This window comes from Anopheles stephensi, chromosome 3 (genome assembly GCF_013141755.1).
Source record: "Anopheles stephensi strain Indian chromosome 3, UCI_ANSTEP_V1.0, whole genome shotgun sequence".
NCBI classification, from domain to species: Eukaryota; Metazoa; Arthropoda; class Insecta; order Diptera; family Culicidae; genus Anopheles; species Anopheles stephensi.
The window spans coordinates 27,363,025-27,383,128 of record NC_050203.1 but is presented as its reverse complement, the minus strand read 5'-3'; the positions used below and the strand labels follow the sequence as shown (position 1 = coordinate 27,383,128).

At 46.6% G+C, this 20,104-nt stretch overlaps 2 protein-coding genes and 1 long non-coding RNA gene across 10 annotated transcripts in view; 1 reads left to right on the top strand and 2 right to left on the bottom strand.

Moving 5' to 3' along the window:
* The window catches only part of LOC118511531, an 88,792-nt gene that overhangs the window by 64,357 nt on the left and 4,331 nt on the right, over positions 1 to 20,104 (top strand). For 7 of the 8 annotated variants that reach the window (XM_036054727.1, XM_036054720.1, XM_036054724.1 and 4 more), the window contains exons 3-6: positions 4,135 to 4,202; positions 4,344 to 5,691; positions 5,771 to 7,141; positions 18,225 to 18,387. In XM_036054727.1, coding sequence (XP_035910620.1) covers positions 4,492 to 5,691; positions 5,771 to 7,141; positions 18,225 to 18,387 — 2,734 coding nt within the window. In that variant the 5' untranslated portion in view covers positions 4,135 to 4,202; positions 4,344 to 4,491. Of the gene's footprint in view, positions 1 to 3,884; positions 3,992 to 4,134; positions 4,203 to 4,343; positions 5,692 to 5,770; positions 7,142 to 18,224; positions 18,388 to 20,104 lie in introns of those variants that run through there. The other variant, XM_036054728.1, reaches the window with a different exon arrangement.
* Positions 2,589 to 4,349, bottom strand: LOC118511537. The gene is made up of 2 exons (XR_004906157.1): positions 4,115 to 4,349; positions 2,589 to 4,040 (listed from the first exon to the last, which is right to left on the bottom strand). It is a non-coding gene; the product is annotated as an uncharacterized LOC118511537 (long non-coding RNA).
* Positions 11,956 to 13,359, bottom strand: LOC118511536 (replication factor C subunit 5). The gene is made up of 4 exons (XM_036054732.1): positions 13,131 to 13,359; positions 12,578 to 13,028; positions 12,292 to 12,506; positions 11,956 to 12,225 (listed from the first exon to the last, which is right to left on the bottom strand). Exons 1-4 carry the CDS (start codon positions 13,225 to 13,227, stop codon positions 12,005 to 12,007), a joined length of 984 nt encoding a protein of 327 aa, XP_035910625.1. The 5' UTR covers positions 13,228 to 13,359; the 3' UTR covers positions 11,956 to 12,004.

The following is a 20,104-nucleotide window of genomic DNA, read 5'->3' as shown; positions in this document are numbered from 1 at the left end:
TCCGGTAGACTGGTTATGTCATGAGAATGGTACCGAACGATCCAACATGTGAAATCTTTTTAAGCCCTTCACATAGTTGATAGACTGATAGAGATAGACTGATCACCTTGATGCATCCACCAGAAAAGCCAGATTATTTGATTAGCAGGCGACGACGCACGATCGTGAGCAATATCGTAGATTATGCCATCAGGCCAACACAGTGAAGTGGTCGTAGCGCCTGATGAGTAAGTAAGTAATGAGGAAGCATAGATAGAGTTTAAGTCGTATATTTTGCTATTTAACTCATGGCGGCGTTTATTATCTGAACTGTATCGGGGATAGCTTTATGTGCTATGGTTATTCAGCAGTCTTCCAGTCTTTTATGTGTGTTTGCAAATTCCTTACAATTTCCTATCGAATGTAAACAAATTCAGATTAAGGGTCTGCGGATCTGTGAACGCAGTCGCAGTCCAATAATACAAAGCATGCACTACGGCAGCCATGTGCAACGGCGCATTGCATGATCATCCTTATAGCATGCAGCCAACTATTTATCGGACGCATTCGTGATATCGTATATGGACCCGATTCCAACAAAGCGAAAAAGAGGAAGAAAATGCAACGACGTGGGGAGAAAATGCACCATAAATGCGCAAGTCAAGTGATATGCGAATAGCCCAGGGCAAATGACGAACGCTTATCAGGAAGTCGGTAGCGCGCACAGACAAGCGTACGAGACTAGATGCGCATATGCCCACATATGCGTGGTGCATCGATGCAATTTTCCGCCATCCGCTTCCTCCTCGTGTGCTTTGTTTAGTGTGCCTGGCTTCCGCTGCCCAAGCACACAATGCAGTTGAACCCCTGTGTCACGGTCGAACGCACGATCGTGGGGTTTGCTGGAGGTGACGTCACTTGGTACGGAGTTAAGTCAAACGCTGTTTCGCAGTCAGTAAACATTCTTAATCTGTCATCTGTCTGTATCTGTCATAGCTTACATGCTTAAAGAGATTTAAAATTGATATAATATTTCTCTCAGTTTAAAGGCAAAACCATCTAGATAACTTGAAAGCCCTAAGCTTTTCAACTCAACACGTTCTGCCATGTGACACCCGTTGTCGGAAGTTCATTATTTCTAGACAGAGCTCATTTTGATCGTGTTTTCAGCACGAACAACTGTGTTTTACAAAACCATTTGTCTAACAAAGCCCTCCGACTAAAGGTGGAAGCGGAGATGATGGGGAGGAGATTGCAACATCGTTTGTCTTTAAATGATGTTTTGCGTGTTACAAGATGTTTCACTGAAAGGTTTCGGCCCGTTAAAGGTCGCTCGTTCACGGGGAGTGAATGTACTTTTGGTCTGGGCTGCTTCAAAGTTTGTATGATATAGTTAGTAACCGTGGTCTGGTAAGAAATCTGCTTGATATTCTAAACTTCATCACAAAAGTTAGAGTTGATATTTTGTATACTTACAACTTAAAGTATATCCACTTCAGCTTATCAAAGTCCTCAAGAATCTCTTCTCCAATGGAGAACCTCTGGAGGACTGCAAGATACAGAAAAGGCAGACGTAAATCTGGAAGAAGTTTCATCCCTTGTCTACCACCTTCCGTTCGCACCCGCTCAGCCAGTCTCGTACTCTATCGTTGATAGACACTTCCTTTCACGACATCGAGTTCTCCCGTGACCGACGCGAGTTCTATCGATTAGAGGTATATTTTCGTTGAGGGTTCGTGTAAACGCTGCTTGAACCTACAACTACGGACAAGATTAAAGTGCGAACCAGCAGAATGGATTTCGACACACACACACACATATTTATATCCAACTTAGCGTCTATTGGTCTTATCCAAGGCGAATGGTGACGTCAAACCGACGATCGGACAACGGCAGTAGTAGCACATTATCAACAAGGGGCTGTTGGCCGTGTCGCTACTAGCCGGGTGGTGTCATTGTCAGCGGATTTTTACTCAAACCCAATTTCTATCGCCACAGCGAGCAAGCGTCGGGAGGGTCGGGGAAAAAAAAACTTACCCCACTCTTACATGCCATTTAAACCTGCAAGCTGTTTTCTGTTGTGTGGCACCGTTCGTAACGCTGGACTTTGGAAAAATCAATCAACTTTTTGCTCGATACCCGATCCAGGAACCGTACTTTAATCGCAAAAAGCAAGTATTCTCGGTGTGCCGAGTGCCTTTAGTGGTGAAGTTTCTCCCCAGCGCTGATACGGTGGCCATAGCTCGCGTAAATATTTGACCCCATCCAGCGTTCCACCGATGGAATGTAGTGATGATTGCTTTCCACTCTAGAAAAACGACACTTCCAGGATGGAGGGTGGCTGGTACTTGCCGTTGCCGGAAATAAACAGCATCCAATTCAAATAGAGTTTGCTGTAAATTTGTCGTTTGCCGTATGGTTGACGCTTCCAGGCTCGAGTGGAAGGTCCTTGGTAAAGCAATATTGTTGCCGCCCCAAGGTCTGTGATATTATGCTCTTGAGAAGTGAATAGTGGTCACGTTCTGTAAACTGACTGATAAGTGTCCTAGTAGTTCCTGGCAGTTCCTAGTGTTGAGCAAGCATCCAATCAATGTCGTGTTCGGTTGAAGTATTACTAGGAAGTCCATCCTTAGGACTTTTATTGTGCACACGATCTATTTACACGTGCTTTTGCTGTGGAATTGAGTTCCACCTCCAAGTATCATTGCTATCCCTAGCGAGGGCTAAGAGGGGGGGGGGGGGGGGGGCTGTGCTAATTTGTCACTTGTGGTGCTCCTAAATGGTTGTGATGTGCGAGCGAAAAAGCGCTTATGTGCACCTTGTGCGAACGACGAACTGTCGCCGGGACATAGGATAGTTGCTCTAGTATGTTGTGTCTAATTAAGTTGTTGTTGTTGTGGTGGCGGTGGTAGTATGTGTGTGTGTGCCTTGGATTGGCTGGTAGCAGCCCACCAGGCGCTTATGGCTTCGTTAGCGTACCCCGGCGCACATGGGCATGGCGTACCCCGCCACAGTGTCGCGGCAGAGATAAATTACGACCTGACCTCGGCCGTGATATTGAACGCCGGTTTTCTAACGAGGTTTACAAACGAACGAAACGACCGACGGGTACGGTACTGAGCGTACGGACGAAGGTGGAGGACATCCGTCATTAGGCAGGCAAACTAAAAATAGTGTACCTCGCCTATATTGTTTCCCCTTTTTCTCTTGGCCCTGCTAGTGAGGTTGCTTTTGGCCGTTTGCACTTGTTTTTCCTCCCATTTGAACATGATTGACCGGGAATGGGGATGAGTAGTATACTATTTACTGTCCTTCGTACACCGAAATGTGTATCTTCAGACGCGTTCCAGCAATCGGATTCCATTAGACAACGGTCGCCGTCTCACCTTGTTACGTGAAGGTTGCGAAAATTCTTATTGCACTGTGACAGAAGTGCTAAATTTGTTGCTTACTAGTCATCGCAGGTACAGCAAGACAGAAACACGTGTCCCAACCGTCAGAACGCCCTCCCTAGCTCACCAACATCATCTTGGGATACCACATCCGGTGATGAGAGCGTAATGGACAGTATGGTTTCCAGTAGGCAAAAGATCTAATCTGATAACAGGGACGCCCGTCCCTACATAGTAACAAACGGCGCGACCTGCACAGTGTGTACTTCTACATGTTTGCACACTTTCCCATCTTGCCATCTTGCGAGCCTTGCGGTGTGACGTACACGAGGGCGTCGAAGAGCTGCAATTTATGGCTTGTTTACATTTGCTTACCGTCCTGCGGATGCATCGCCACTGCTGCCACTCTCAGACCTCGACGAACCATGGGATGCATGGTTGCTGCTGATACTTAGCATACCCGTAAACGGTTCTGTAAATACAAACAAGACACCGTCGCCAGTCGCATCGCGGTGCGTGTACGGGCGGTTGCTGGCGGAAGCGCAGCCAGCGATGATAACAGAGTCGAACGAAAACTGTGCGGTGGTGATATTTGCATTGCTTTGCGGTGGCGTTTCGTGGTAAATTTATCTCCAACATCGGAAGAAAGCTAATTGAAATAAAGGGAACCTGGGCGAGGGCTCAGGGCGCTGTTGCATTACTTTCACCATTTATAGCTCTAATCTAACTAATGTATGTCTTACTTTCTTCTTATCATCTCCAGAACGCCGGACGCCGCCGGGTGGAGGACCAACTTAATTTACGCTCGTACATTTGCCTCGGTTCAAGATGGTAAGTTTCCGGAGGTCGGTTCAGGAAAATTTTCAACTTCAAGTTGCGGATATCCATTTCGTATTTCCCACTCATCCCGATCCTTTTCCTGCTTCAGTGACATCTTTTTAAAACGTTCTTTAATTTCTTTACCGCCCGCAGGCTAATCCACCGGCAGAAGACGTACTACTGGTCATCTCGCTAGATACTGCGAACATCGATGATAGCAAGGCATTGGTCAACACCGTAGACACCGACGCCCTCAGCCTGTCCTTTCCTACTGCGCTTTGCCACACTCGTCCGTCCAGCGATGACATCCACAGCAGCCGTTGCACCGTCAGCGCCCACGCTGGTGGCACCGTCGTCCACAGCACCGTGTCGCCCATCCGTCACTATACGCAGTGTTGAGCTGCCCAGTGCCGGTGACGGAAGCGGTGGTACAAGCCGCTTGCTACGCAGAAAAGAGTTTCTAGCCGAAACGAATCGTACCACGTCGCTGAAAACGTTGTCCTGTGATTTGAGTGAGATACTGGTGAAAAATCTGAGCTTGCGACGCAGCGAAACATCCGAACGGCACGCGCACGCCGACACACTCGAGGAACTGTCTGTAACGTCGTCGGGTTCGGTGCAGCAGCAGCAGCAGCACCCACAGTGCAGCATCACGTCAGCAGGAAGTGGGCCCGACTGTGTTGGTAGTAGTGGTTCCAGCGGCTATGATAGTGGCAGCCGTCCGCAAGGTACGTCGTTGTGCGATACGTTCACATCGGTAAACAAGCTCATTCGGTTGAAGCGCGTGTCGAGCGATGGTAGCAATCTGAGCCGGCTGTCATCGGTAGTCACGACGAACGCCGGCAGCGGTGGTACGAACTGCACCAAGATCCTAGAACCGCCGCCGGGCAAACAGCCGGCCGGGTCGTACAAGCGGGTCGAAATAAGTGTCTGTGAATCGGCGTCGGAAGGTGGGAACGAACTACAACGTTCGCCCGACGAAGGTGGTGTAGTGCACAAGGGTGTGATAGTGAATCAGCTCGATCAGGTGGACGAACACTGTCCGCTGCTGGTGGTGGAGGGGAATGGCCGTGCACCACCGTGCACTATAGCGCTGCAGAAGAAGAAAACGACGCTGGTCTTTACGCGGAAGAAAGTTCCGGAAGATTCTGCGGTCGCCGGCCGTAGAGCGAGCGAACGTGATTTAACGGCGTGCGGTGGTGCATCGAAGGTGCTTCTGCGTCGCCGTGTGCGATTGAGTGGCGATTGGTTGGGCAAAAGTGTAGAACACGGTGAGAGGCGGGAGTTGAAAAGGCGTAGCCTTCAGTGGCCTATCGGGTTTGCGACTAGTGGTAGTGGTGATAGCCGAACGTCCCACCTATCCGACGTGCTTGCCGACGGTGGACATCGTCGAGGTGGCGCAGATACATCAAACAAGTTTCGCCACTCCTGGAACGCACCGGGATACGACATACTCGAGGAGGATTCCGGCGTGGAAGGAAAGGGTGGAGATTTGGGACAGGTAGGCTCACTAACCTTTCAGGAACTCTGGAAATCCTAGGTCCAGGCTTAATTCCTTACCCTTAAATCTCACCCCGCAGGATTTCGCCTCAATCATTCACAACCTGGCTGGGCTAAGGAACCACCACCTCGCGAATGGGACACATGAGTCCGTGTCCCTGCTGGAGCAGCACTCGCCCCAGATTGTGCCGTCGCGCGCTACACGTCCTACCTCACTCGGGGGCTCCGGTCAGGGGCTTCGCCGTGGACCATCGAGCTGGATCCAATCATCCCCGATGGTGCCCACGAGTGGGGTAGGCACGGGCGGCGGCGGCGGTGGTGGTGGAATCGTCGGAGGTGGAGTTGGCGGTGGCGGGAATAATGGAGAAAGTAGCCCACACACCGGCGCACTAAGCGGTCCGGTACCTCGCAAGCGGCGCTTCGAAGCATTCCTCAAGAATCTGGTCGGCCGCCGGCCATCGAAAGAACCACCGCCGCCAGCCGCCCCACCACCACCACCTCCCCCACTGCTCAGCTCGCCCGAGATCAAAATAAGCAAGAGCCCGTCCGAGCACAATCTGGCCGAAATAACGCGCAGCCGGCTGAACATCTCGACCACCTCGCTGTCCTCGGTGCACCAGAAGCTGTGGTCGGTGGTGCCGCTGCTCAAGCGCGACGTTAGCTGCAACAGTCTAGCGTCCCCGAAAACGACGCCCCTACTGCTGGACAGTCAGTGTGCGTCGTCGGGCGAGTGTGCCGGTGGTCCGGGACTGCTCACGCTCGGCGGTCTCAAGGGTGGCGGCGTTTCCGGCGGGCTGCGGAAATGTGAAACCGTGCTGGCACTGACGAACGCCACCTCCCAAACTTTGGAACCGATACGGCCACTGAACCGGCTGCGTAACTGCGCCTCGGTTGCCACCTGTTCCCGCTGTTCTAGTCTTCTTTCGCTGGCTGCGGCCGGGTCGCGGTACTCGCTCAACGCCTCGAACGGTGCGTTCGTGCCCGTGTCCGGATCGCAGGATGGCAACGAACCGGGTGGAGAGCCGCCCAAGACGACGGCCGGTTCGAAAAAGGGTTCGATCGATGGCGGTTCGAAGCGGAAGTACGTGGGCAACTTGCTGCGGTTAACGACCACCAGCTGCTCCTCCTCATCCAGCTCGTCGTCGGCCGCATCTTCGCCCAGCTCGTCGTCGACGCCCTCGTCCTCCTCGTCCGGTGCATCGTCGCCGAGCCCGAACTCGGCCACGGGCAGTCCGGCCGGTGGTGCGTCCGTCTCGTCCAAAACCGTTATGTTTGCCCCTAGTCCCACGCAGCTGGTACCGGTATCGCCGATCAGCAGTGCCACCGCAACGAACACAACGACAAAGGCCTTAACGCCCACGATTAAGTTCACCTGCAAACTGTGCCTTGGAGAGTTCAGTGCCGAGAACCTGACACGCATCACGCAGTGTGCTTGCTCGTTCTGCACCGAGGTAAGTGCCAGCTGCTTTTCGAACTCATCTCGTCATCTTGTTGAAAAATCCTGACGTGGAAAATTTCCCGCCATGCATGAAAGTCCGCCCTCGTATATCCCAAGCTCCAAGCGATAGGACTTGCTGGTGGGTTAAACCTCTTTATCGGGAAAAGACTCGCGGGGTTTAGAGCGACCATTAGCCGGTGCTCTTGAAACATGTAGACCGATCAGCAATTTCCCAGCAATCGAGAATGTCACACGTTCTGCGTGCGTTCCGAGTGATACGATATATGCCGCCGGTGTTGAATGACAGATGGCCTCCAACGTACCGGCAAGTACCGTTTTATGCCATCGAACTTCCGTTGCGACCGACTCGCACGATGCTCGCTTACAGATGTATTGCCCCGCCATCGTTCGTTGCTCTCCTTCCGAGCCACCGATCCGCCACGGAAGGATAGCTAACTTACTCCGAAGGGGGGAAAGGGACACACACGCAAGGAGGTGGTGGTAGGTAATCATCACGCTCGCGCGCCAGATAACTGTGTAGTCCGCCGTCCGCCATTGCGGGTGATGTGTAGTTCGCGAAAACCGGTATCGCCTGCTGCATCGCCGGCACGGAGGAAGAGTCATTGAGTCGTGTTGGTCTGTGTCTGTGTGTGGGCACGACCAGGAAGCATTGAGCGCTGGACAGAATCGTCGCAGGCCACTACCAAAAGTGATTCGCATCATAAATAAATGATATTCGTGGAGGACAGCTCTACTAGCTGTTTTGTTCCGTGCTGCCCATCATCGGCCAAGGTGTGTCAGCTGTAAGTCGGTTGTAGTGTTGCCAATCTACCGCCATCGCCGCCGCCAAGCGTGCTAATAAAAGTGAGACCATCATCTCATGAATGGCGCTAATAAAACCGAACCGAATGGAGTACACCCTGAGTACAGATGGGATTTGCCACCGCACAAGGGCCTGTGCATTAAGAGAATCGCAATAAAAACCATGTCGCGAGTAAATTACATCTCATAATACTTGCTTCCCGTCGGAGGGAGAGCCACACTTTCATTTACGATTCTTTGTAGAGTATCGCAAACACACACACCGACCGCAGTGAGTCAAGCTTGTTCGGCGGCCGGTCTGATATCTCGGACAATCCCAGCGCAGGAATAATCTTCCAGTTTGACCCACACTTTTCCAGTATTTCCAGATTCCCACCCCGGGTTCTTGCTTGATAAGATTTCGGATACGAGTTAGCCCGACACCACGTGCCAAAGTCATCTGCCACAGACTTCTTCAATGGCGGTCAGGTATGATGGCGGCATGATCCAAAATTAACAGCACGATTCCGGTTACGAACCGGTTCTGTAAGGGCAAATATTTGCCATTTGACGAATGTGCTTGGCACCATTACGGACATTCTTTTTTTTACCCTCACGAGGTGCCCGTTGCTCTGTTCTTATTGCCCTGTCGTCAAAAACTCATCAATGTCATGCTCGCTTTACTGCGCATGTTTTAAATAGCACAACAGCAACCGTAGAAAAAAAAATGAACAGAGATCGGAGCTTCTGAATTGTCGTCATTGTCGTTATCACGGGACGCACGCTTTGGAGGCTTTTGGTGATAAAAAGTGGAGGCCAGCATTAGCATCGCGAACGATTGGCGAAGGTGTGCTATTGATAGAATATGTTTACTCACTGTGTTTGCATTTGTATCATTTTATCTTTTATGAAGCTCCTGCATTATCTCCGGCGGTGCATTACGTAGCAGTTTTAGTGCTTAATTTAGTGTAGCTTTTTTGTTTCAATTTCTAATCATAAATCTATAATTTGGTCATTTTAAAAATAGATGTACGCTGATCGTTGATCAACGTAAATCTATTTTTCTCCAGCATCTTTTTCATCGATTGGATGGATGTTCAGATTACTTACTTTAAGTGCCAGACGCTACAGCCGCTATAGCGGTCTTAGTCTGCAGCTCAAGATATAGCGCTCTAAAGCCTATCTATAGCCATCATCCTGGCCTTTCTGATGGACGCATCTACGCCATCAACGCCATATCTCAGTTTAGTCCTATCACGCCGCCATTGTCCATGTGGACAGCCTAAATGGACTTTACGATCGTTCGGGTAGTTCGGCGCCATTCTCATGGCCTGTTGAGACTGTTGGATGCCTTGGGTCTGATCATCCTTCCAGGTCCTTTCGATCTCCAATTTTCTAGCTCTGGTATATAGCTGATAACTGCTCCAAATTAAATGATAATGATCAAGATAAGATTGCTTCTTCTTGGCTGTTCCAATTGTATGTAGCTGCTAATGCCAGGATCTTCTTCACCGATTACATGGATGTTCTTATTAATTATTTTAAATGTCAGACGCTACAGCCGCTACAGCGGTCTTGGTCTGCAGCTCAAGATATAGCGCCATCATCTTTCAAATCCAATATCCTTTCTGGTGGACGCATCTACGCCATCAACGCCCTATCTCGGTTTAGTCCTACCACTCCATGTCCATGTGGACGGCCTAAATGGACTTTACAATCGTTCGGGTAGTTCGGTGCCATTCTCATGACATGACCTACCGGAGCCTGGCGAGCCTAATTCTGATATTCCTTACGCCTCAAGTGAAGAACGACCGATTATCAAACCTGTCCAGATTTTCCACGATAGTTTCTGATGCATTTTACTGTTGCACTAGACTGTTGGATGTCTTGGGAATGATCATCCTTCCATGTCCTTTCGATCTCCAATTTTCTCGCTCTGTTTGCACTCACTAGAATCAAATCCATATTTATCTATTATGGGAAGAAAAATTGCATTTGTAACAGTTTTAACTCTGCTGAAACGTAATCTGCACAACTTTCTCCTTTGCACGCATCATCCATGGCAATGGTACAAAAGCACCCGGGCTCACAAATTATTCAACACACACACACCAAACACAACACTTGATGGTATGGAATAGTGTCAAGCAGCAGCGTTTGTCCCAAGACACGATGGTGTACAATACCTCCCCCCCACGGGGGTTAGTGTAGTATCTCGTACACATGACAATCTCGCTTCACTTTGCTGCTGCTGCTTCGCGACCGTTTGAATGCTCAAGTGGGTGTGCCGGCGTGATGTCAGTGAACTGCTTAAGAAGTAGTGCTCAGCACTTGGTCGACGGGAACTGCTGAAGATGCTGTGCACCCCCACCCCCCTCGTCTCCCCGGTTTGTACTTTACAATGCGATTATGCCATGCGCCTCCATCCGTACGTCCTCTTCTGACGCACAGGGCGCAGCGATGGACGCCATGTTTCTCATCCATGCAGAACACCAGCATGATGGCAACGTTCTCGTCGATGGCTTTGCTGCTGGTGGTGCAGACCGGTGTAAATTAATCCAGCACAGCAGAGTCCACGTTGGGTGCCCTCCAGTCTCTAATGATGTGAGCTTTATGCCGGTTCCAATGTGTTTAGTCGTACACATGAAGTGAGCGAGAGAAAGATACTCTTGGAAATTGTCGCATGCAGAGCTGTTATTCTCGTCTAGCGGAAGAGCAATGGAAAGTGTCGCCATGCTGTTGGAAATATGAACAGCTAAGGAAGATGACGACGGGACTAGGTTCTTGAAAAATTCGCATGGAAATGAAATTCTCGCAACAGTATATAGCAGGGCGCAAGCTGATATCAATTTAAATCATGATCTAAACATGCATAAAAACGAGCACCTTATTGTGCCGTTGGAAAGCGCGATAATATATTTTACTTTAAAAAACCTAAGGGTTCAAAAGAGCAAGAGCCACTCGACAGCAATTTTATCAAAAAAAGGTCCCATTCCCTTTTTTGCTATTTGCCCTGCCTTTTGCCCTAGTAATTGAAACTTTTTTAATTGTTTGCATTACTGCGCTACGAGATCATGTTGCCGTTTTGCGTTCGGGGGAAAAAAAAGCCACCGTGCGTATAGAACAAAACGAAATCCAAATCCCCGAAGGTCAGCTTCTCGGGCTCCACTCGCCAGCGGTGAACCGAAGGCAAGTGGGATCACCGGAACACGAAACAAAATAAAAAGATGGGCAAATTAAATGAATCTCACTTACGCGAAGCTCTCATCCAGGGTCAGGTTTTTAAGTAGCATTACGTAGGACAACGGTTACCGACGCTATGCACGTCCACCACCCATCCTTTGCCGAAGAGCCGGCAATTGCGATTCCGTGGAACCGTTTTTGCGCAAGTAAAAAGTTTTTTTTATTTGAATTCTTTTCCAACTGACTTCGATGCATTTAAATACATTTGTTCGTACTAGCTAGCATGCTATCCCTTGATCTTATATCTGCCTTGAACCGGGAGAGACTTAACATAGGACAAAGTTTGTCGCCACGTTTCGTTCTTGGTGTGATTTAAGATTCCGTTTCCGTGCCATTTCTAAACCCTGGCCGGCCGGTCTTGCGTTGTGGCGTTCAACAATGTGAACACTGTTGTAGACGTTCAGACTGGAATGGATGACCTAGTTTTGTCGTTGCCGTTGTACTGTGCCTTCCTTTGGAAGCGTGCGTAGCACTCTGGATACCATTCCGGTACGCCCTAGCACGTCTGAACGGATGAAGTTGGTGGTAAAAACGTACGTAGTGGTCCAACGATTGGATGCTGGAGCGTTACTATGGAACCTCAGCTTTGAAAGCATTCTTTGTAATGCATGCACATGCAGCTGAATTCAGTTTTATGTTATTTATAAATGGAAATAATTTATTACAGTTCTTGTTGCGTCTGACACGCAACAAAGTAACAAGATTTTTTTGTGTCCCTTAAACTATTGTTGTTCGTTGTACATGAGTGATATGGAAAACGGAATCGTACGAAAGGAAAATTAATTTTTCATAGCTTACGGAATGAGATTAAATATATTGGGGTGGATCACCGTTAAACTACTAACGTACGCACTTTACTGAACGCTGCTATCAACGCGGTTATCTGTGGCTTTTCGACGCACCCATCCGCTAGCCGTTCTTCGATCGATGCCAAATTGATCAGCAGCTGGGAGGAAACGCGTGGTGGAATCTCCAACCGATTCACGACCAAATGTATCTCCGTTAGAATATCCTCCAGCGCCAAACCTTTCTGTGTCTTCAGTTGCTGAATTTCTGTAATACAAGCGATACAAATTATTGAGCTTTTTGCACCACCTCCAGCTGCGAGAACACACGTACTTTCATAACACGTTTTAAATGACTCCTCGTTAAGCAACCAAAATATGATGTTATTGATGTCCTCCTTCAGCGGATGCCCAACACAATTGTACACGTTCACCTCCGTCACGCTTTTGTACGCCATCCAGGTGCTCTGTAACACGTTCAGCACCTTTCTCATATCGCCACCGGCCAGGGTCATGAGTGCCTTTTTCCCATCGTCGGTCACGTCGATGCTGGCCGATAGAAGAAAGATTCTATTAATTTATTTTATCCCGAACCAACTATTGGTATGGTGAGTCCTTACCCTTCCGCTTCAATAACGTGCTCCAACCGGGGTAGAATCTGATCCGGCGATAGTGGCGCAAAACGGAACCGTGTACAGCGCGACTGTATGGCCGGTATGATTTTGCTCAGATAGTTACAGATAATGCAGAACCGCACATTTTCCGTGTACTTTTCGATGATACGCCGGAGCGCATTTTGTGCATCGTTTGTCATCGCATCCGCCTCATCCAGTATGATCAGCTTGTATCCACCCTTGAATATGGTTCGCGTGGAGGCAAAATCTAAGATTTGTCCACGCACGATGTTGATACCTCGATCGTCGGACGCATTCAGCTCGAGCACCATCGAACCGAACGATTGCGGTTTGTACAGCTGCCGGGCACAGGCCAGGATGGTGCTCGTTTTGCCCGTTCCCGGTGGTCCGTAAAACAGCAGATGTGGTAACTGTTCTTCCTTGATGAATTTGTTGACTGTGAAAATGGGAGCAGAACGAAGCACAGACATTAAATTAATCCCAATCGTCTCAAGGTCTCGGGGTGTTGGTTGCTACCGGCTGGCTGCGCTGTACTTACTCGTGCCAATGATTTCTTCGTGTGAAATTAGGTCCGTCAGCTTGGCTGGACGATATTTTTCCACCCACGGCAGGTTGGATTTTACGTTCGCATCCATGCTGGGTCGATTTCACACAAGAAAAACACTAAATTAGAGCGAAAAACTGCTACGGAATGAACGAGAGCCGCAAGCACGCAATAGCACAGCACGAACGTCTGACGGGTTGTGTTTGTTTTGGCGGGCAACACCAGTTTGACAGGTGTCGATTGAGCGGTTCCGTTTATAGCCGATGGTTCAAGTGTGCTCCATGTGAGTTAACCCTTGCATGTCGGCAGCCGAACATATGGCGGGAAAGTAAAATTTAAATTTATTCGCATGGAGGTTGGTTTGTAAATCATCTTTTACGCTAATTAAATTGATTTTATTTTACTATAGACTGTTTTCAACTAAACTTTATACCTTTCTCTGTATTTTCCATATTAATATAAAGCTTCTACAAAATAAAACTGGTTTAAAATTTTGAATTTAAATTTCAACGTTTAAATTTAAAAGTTATGCGAGGTAAATATCAACGAAATCATCATTTTTATAGGATATTTGAAGCATTAAAAGACCTCTTCTTCGCCATTAAAATACAATTCTTCATCAACAGAAGGACACTAATGAAATATTCAGCGTCAGTACATCCATTTAGCCGAGCTCACTGCGCTTAAAGCCCACCCAATCTTACTCCAGCCGGTCCTGCGATACTGGGAATGATCAATGGCTTTGCTCGAACTATTCGGCAGTTTTTCCCACCCCCGCGATACGTTTAATTTAATATTCTGCACGAATAGACTGGAAGCTGCCTTTATGGCATCCGAAGCTTTCCCGCGAATGCGCTTCTTCCGAATGGAACTGGCTGAACGAACCATAAATTCTCCAATTACGACGTGATCCTATTGATGGTGGATCCAGTGCTTTACCCGGTGCTTCCGCTTTTGTTTTACCTGATGCGAAGCGAGAAAACGTTCGGAATAAATTGCACCAAGTATGGGAGACACACACTCATGCCCGCTTTCAGTGCAGTTTAATCGAATATTCATTCCAGTCGTTTCGGTAGCGCGGTACGGAAACGTGAACCGTATTTCTTAGCAGTTCCCGACGAGCTGCAATAAACATCCGTACTATACTGTCGTTGTAATTTAATGTGCAACTCCTTCTTCTGCTGCTGCACGCCCGCTGACGGCTTGAGACATTGTTAAACTACGGTACTACGAGAGTTTTCTTTTCGCCCGGGGACATCTTCACCTTACGCCAGATACTGGGCTCTTGCGTGTCATATATCGAGCCGGCATTCCAAGAACTTTTTTCTTCTATCTCTGCAGCATTCCTTCGGCTTTAACCGGCTAAGATGCGGCTTGGATTACCGACCACCGAGTCTTTGCTAAACAATTTTGCTAAGTGGTTCCCGACGAGCGCACGGCCAGGAACAGTGCGCTCTGTCGCCTGCTGATGCTGCGATGGCTGCTGCCGTGTATCACCGTCATCGTCTCGTTCCAAACCGTGGGGCGCCCCATGTCATTAAAGGCCAACCGATAGACCTCTGCTTCTGAACATGCAGAATGTTGGTCTTTTTTTGTCGTTGCGAATATTTGTTTTTGGTTGCAATGTTTACGTAGAATACTTTTTTTGTAAAGCAAGCGTGCGCTACACTCTTCAATGTTGCCTCTACCCCGGACAGCAGGAACACGCGGAAGGTCGAAGTTTTTGAGAAACTTCTCGACTCCCAAATGGGTGTATGAGATGCTGACGATGCAGAAGTTGTGTGTGTGGTGAGTGAGTGAGCTTTGTGCTTGATACGACGATTCGTTTCGATGGGTGGATGATGATGATGATGACGATTATCGGATTCCGCAAAAGGATGTTTAAGCCGCTGCGGAAATAATAAACCCGAAGAGGAAGCCCTCTTGATAAAACGTTCTCCCGTTGAACGGATCGTTTCGACTCCCGTTCGGATAGTTAATCAGCATAATGGGTGGAGTGTGCTTATGCGGAGTGATTATTAAATTTCAATACTATCGTTTCGAAATAACGATGAAACTTGTACAGCAAATGATGTGCTCTTTTGAATACGGGTTAATGTACACACTAGTTAAATACTAGGAACTCAATGAAATCAATTAAATGGTCAGAACACTTTTTTGTACTAGATTGTATGAAGTGCTTCTACAAATAAGATGATTAAATTTTAAGCATATGTTTATACAGTAGCTCTCGTGTAAAGTGGAACACCGATAAATTAATATTTCTATTACGTTCTGGAATGTATAATGGCAGCTTGAGTGATTTATGCATGACTCTTCTATAATTATGAATTGAAACCTTCACAGTATTTTTATTTACAAAAAAGAACGACGGTCATACAAAAATTTAGTTGTCAAATGGGTTTAATATATTGAAATTTTGTTTAATAAGCCCCTAACGAGTATAATTGTTATGAATTCAACAAATTTATATGTAAGTTCTTCATTACAAATCAGTCAAGAAGAACTTGATATCTCATTTAATTTTTTTATATTATTACAAGAAGGATGGCCACTATTAAAAGGGCCTAAGAGATTTGAAGGCACTATATTTTATTATGTAGGTACAGAGCCATAATTACAAAATAATTATAAGATTTTATTGAGGTGTTTGCTTTTTGGGGATAGAATATGTTTCCTTATTAAGGGTTGACGGCCTTGTACATGCAAACTTGTGATCAAAATATGTACGTTGAATAGAAATATCAAACATTGACGATACTATGTGCAAAGTTGCTGATACTTCATTGTATACAAGATTATTTATATGGAAAATAATCCAGAGCAGATGTATTGATTATCACGAAAAGAGGAAGCTTCACATGGACTTGAACTTGAAAGTCCTGGAAGCATCTTCCCAAATGATGGCGTTATGATTAATGGTTAAGATGTGAATTATAAAACCTTCTTAATTTCTCGTGTCTCTGATTCTTCCGTGGAATTTGGTAGTTTGTTAACAACGTACACGGAAATAATATTTAAAAACAGTTGTTTCAAAATTACTTCAGTAAATTCTATTGGAAATCCTAGCTGATAAATTAAGTAGAGGAAGGCAAAACCGGGACGCCAAGCCCTCTCGAGGTTTCCATGCTAAAACAGCAGAAAAACCCCTCGCATCGGTCATCATTTAAAGCTGTTCCATTTCAGATGGAAACAGCTGTATGTCGATTCCATTTTTTTGTATTGTTGCTTTTTGAGCCGTCACTTCCATCATCATAATTAATTGAGCTGTTCAGTGTTGATCGAATTTGCGATTCTTTGCCATCACCTGATCGATAGCTGCTCTTTCGTCTGTTAAGTGTGTCCGTTTTGTTTTCGGTAATTGCATTACTGCTCCGGAACAAACAATGGAGATGCGAACTTGGCACAAAAAAACACTGTCTGTTTTTCATATTTCTTGACCTTTCTGGAAAGCGGCGCCGCTTAAAAACTTTGGGAGAGACAATTTAAAATTCCATTTGCAAACTAATTATCTTTTCAGCAGATAGCCTATGAAACTCTATTCTGGCCAATTTGATTGATCATGATCAGTGGGAAGGACATGAAAACCGATCTACTAAATGCTACAGTGTGTAGCGTGTACCTTTTTCTTGGCCGTTGCAGTGATCAGTATGGATGAAGGAGCCGCTCGTAGGAGTGACCGTTTTGCAATTTAACACTGCACAATCAGGTAGAGCATAGCTGACTTATCTTCCAGCTAAAATCAAGCGCACCGCATGTCCGGTTCGTCACGGCGTTCGAAATCGGAACTTGTGTAACAATTACCGGGTAACTGCTGCTTTACAATCGTTACAGCGTGCACGTGATCGTGGCACGGAAAGGGCGCCAGTTGCTAAACGTTTCATGTCGACCGTTTTTGGGGGGCCGTTCATCTTGATAAGTGCTATAGAACGGTAAGCGCAACGTGTTCGGTTGGGGCCACCCTTAAAGTCGTTCTGATGAACTTGTCGATAAATGACAATAGTGCCGCGCGTTACGAAACGTCGATCGACGTCGGTAATACATCCGCACCTCGAAACCCTAGCGTGAATAACACGATCAAAGTGCAACAACACGCCTAGACGTGTGCATCCGAGTCGATGGAAAGACCGTACAATGAAATTAATTGTACGTTATTGACCGTAGGGCACAGATCGTCCAAGGGGACGAACACATTTGCATCCAAGGAACCCGACACCCCGGGATGAATCCATCGCGAGAATGGACAAAGTCACGGAGTATCAATTATCGTCTCGTAATCACAGCTATCGAGCGTAATGCATCATACTGCTTGCTGCGATGAAATATTGTTCCCTCCCTGGTCCGATTATTTTATTTGTTTTACCTATTTACAATTCTTATTAGAGCTCGTTTATATCCTCTTCAGTCGGTATTAATTAAACAATCTCTTTCAACGATTTGTCTTCTCGTTGACAGTTTTTTTTTCTATTAAATCACTGAATCACTTTTTCCAGCCAACGGATCAGTCAAATCTCGACAGAGGGAGAGAGAGAAGAAGGCTTTTTCATTTAACATCTTTATGGCGGATTAATTGACACTCATAAAATACCGAGCCCCTTTTGAATGATGGTGGTCGGTGGCCCCTCTTAATTAATACCCACAGAGCAACGGCGGCAAGTGTTTTTACAGTGCGATAAACTCAATAAAGACACTCAAAGTCGTATGATGAGGTAAAGAAAGGCAAACCAAATCGTAATAAGGGTTTAGGTTATTTTAAAGATTCCTGCCCAATTTTAAGGCTCCCAAGTTGTGACCAAAACATTAAAATAATTGTCCTCAACCATCTGCTGAAAATAATTGAGCTAATTAATCACACTTGAAGCGTACTTTTACGCTCTTATTTAAGCTTGTTGCAACGATTATGGACGAATCGATGTGCGCAAGAAAATTGTTCTTAAAATAATTAATCACTCGATTGACCCAATTACTCCTGACTCTTTTTCATTTTACCATCCTTCGATTTTAAATGTTAAATTGATAATTAACCGACAACTTTTTTGTTTCCTCTCACTTTCCATGGCGTTAATTTTGACCCCGATTCCGGCACAGTGCATGACGGCCTACATCGAGTTTGAAATTTCCGAAGGTGCGTACGAAGTGTCCTGCCCGGATGCGATGTGTCCCGCGCAGGGCATCATCACGATCGCCGAAATCACGGCACTGGCCTCATCGTCCCTGGTGGAAAAGCACCACCGTTATCGACTGAATAGAGGTAAGTAATTGCTGGCAGTGGAATTGAAAAAATAAATTCATAATAAGTTATTCTCAGTAATAATATAGCTATGATCAGGTAGTATCCGGTATTTGGCGACTGCAATTTTGGGTAAAAGTTTATGCAAAAATATGAAAATTTAAAGTATGATTTATAGTTGTTTGGTATGTTTGTACGAAGCATACATATTCGACAACGAAGGTCAACCTGGTATGATCGGAATCATTTAACCTATTCAACTATTTTAAAGGTTTATGAAACTATACACCCGGTCTAGGTCCTGGAGGGGAATTTTTCGAACACCCAAAGGCTTAGAGTTCCGTACGCTGGACTATCTTCTTCTTCTTCCGTAGCACTATAACCTCTAAAGGTTTCGGCCTGCCATTTTCTGGCTTCCTGTGGCATGATTTACCCATAGCAAAGTAGTCCTGCGCACGGGGAGGCGGATTGGATGGGATTTGAACCCCGGTCCTGCTGTGTGAAGACCGTCGCCGTTATAGTCCCGGCCACTGACACGGACCTACTATCTAGCTTCAGGTACAATCAAATTCAAGGAAAGGTAATACAGGCTGGCCAACACCTCTTGAGATTGTTTAAAAACAAGAAAAAAATAAACTACGTTGTTGCATAGTCAGTCCTCACTGCGGGAAAACGGTCCGGATGGGATTTGAACCCCGGTCCTGACACGTATGAAAATCGGTGCCGTTGTCTCCTATACCACCAGGCCGCACCCAACTTGACTATACGTGTACGTGTAAAATTGGGTCAAAAAAGCCAGGGATGGCAGACCGAGACCTCTTGAAGTTCTAGAGCCAAAGGAGAGAAGTCAAACCGATTTTTCGGACAGGATTTTCCGGTGTCATTCTTCTGACATGGTCCTACTGCAGATTGCAGCGAGTGCAGTCCCGATTCCAAAAGTATATTTTTTTATGGAAAAGTTCCCCAACACTCAAGGTCCAGCATCATGACGCTCAGCTTAAAATGAATCAAGATTTATGTCTGTAAATCACGATTGTCTTAGGTTTTGTTTCTTAAATCAACACCCAATCGCTCGGCCCTTTCACGAAATTTGTGGGCAACAGATCTGCAAAGTAATCATTTCCTTAGCATCGGGATATCCGGAGTTTAATAGTAGAAGATGAGTTTTGGAAACATCAAATCCTCAAGGATTCCGATGCTGCTAGTGTAAGGTTGAAGTGATGATAGAGATGTCCAGTCACAAAGATTCTAACAAGCGGGCCTAGTAATTCCATTCCAAATTGGAGCTTCTGTCTAGTTTCTTCTCATGGACTACACTAAATACTCATCATCAGGAAACATATGATCAACCAATTCCATTTAGCAAACCCGGTAGTATCCCCTTACGAAATAATGCATCCTATCACAAAGCTAATAATGGGTAAGGGCAAGTTTTCTTCCATGCTTTTTATTACTTTTCCTTGCCTTCCACAAACCCCATTTTTCGTTAAATATTTTCAAGCTTGAGAGCACATCACGAACCTTCACGCCCGTTTCTCGGTAACCGCATCTGTCCCCATTCGAAAGGCTAACACCGCACGGGAAAGCAGAAAATGCAGTTTTTCATCACCCGAACCGGTTAACCGGACGCAAAGCGAAAGTTCGTTCTGCCTGCGATGTGCGAAAATTCCATTCCGAACTTCTCGTGGTCGTCGGCCAAAGTGTGAAAGTTCGGGCGGGTTTGCGATCACGGCATTAA

What these genes read in the sequence shown, in the direction of transcription:
- LOC118511536 (XM_036054732.1), bottom strand. Translation starts at nt 13,227, where the DNA reads ATGGATGCGAACGTAAAATCCAACCTGCCGTGGGTGGAAAAATATCGT. An exon ending in CGAAGAAATCATTGGCACGA is followed by an intron (nt 13,029 to 13,130) that starts GTAAGTACAGCG and finishes CCATTTTCACAG; the next exon opens with TCAACAAATTCATCAAGGAA. An exon ending in CACGTTATTGAAGCGGAAGG is followed by an intron (nt 12,507 to 12,577) that starts GTAAGGACTCAC and finishes TCTATCGGCCAG; the next exon opens with CATCGACGTGACCGACGATG.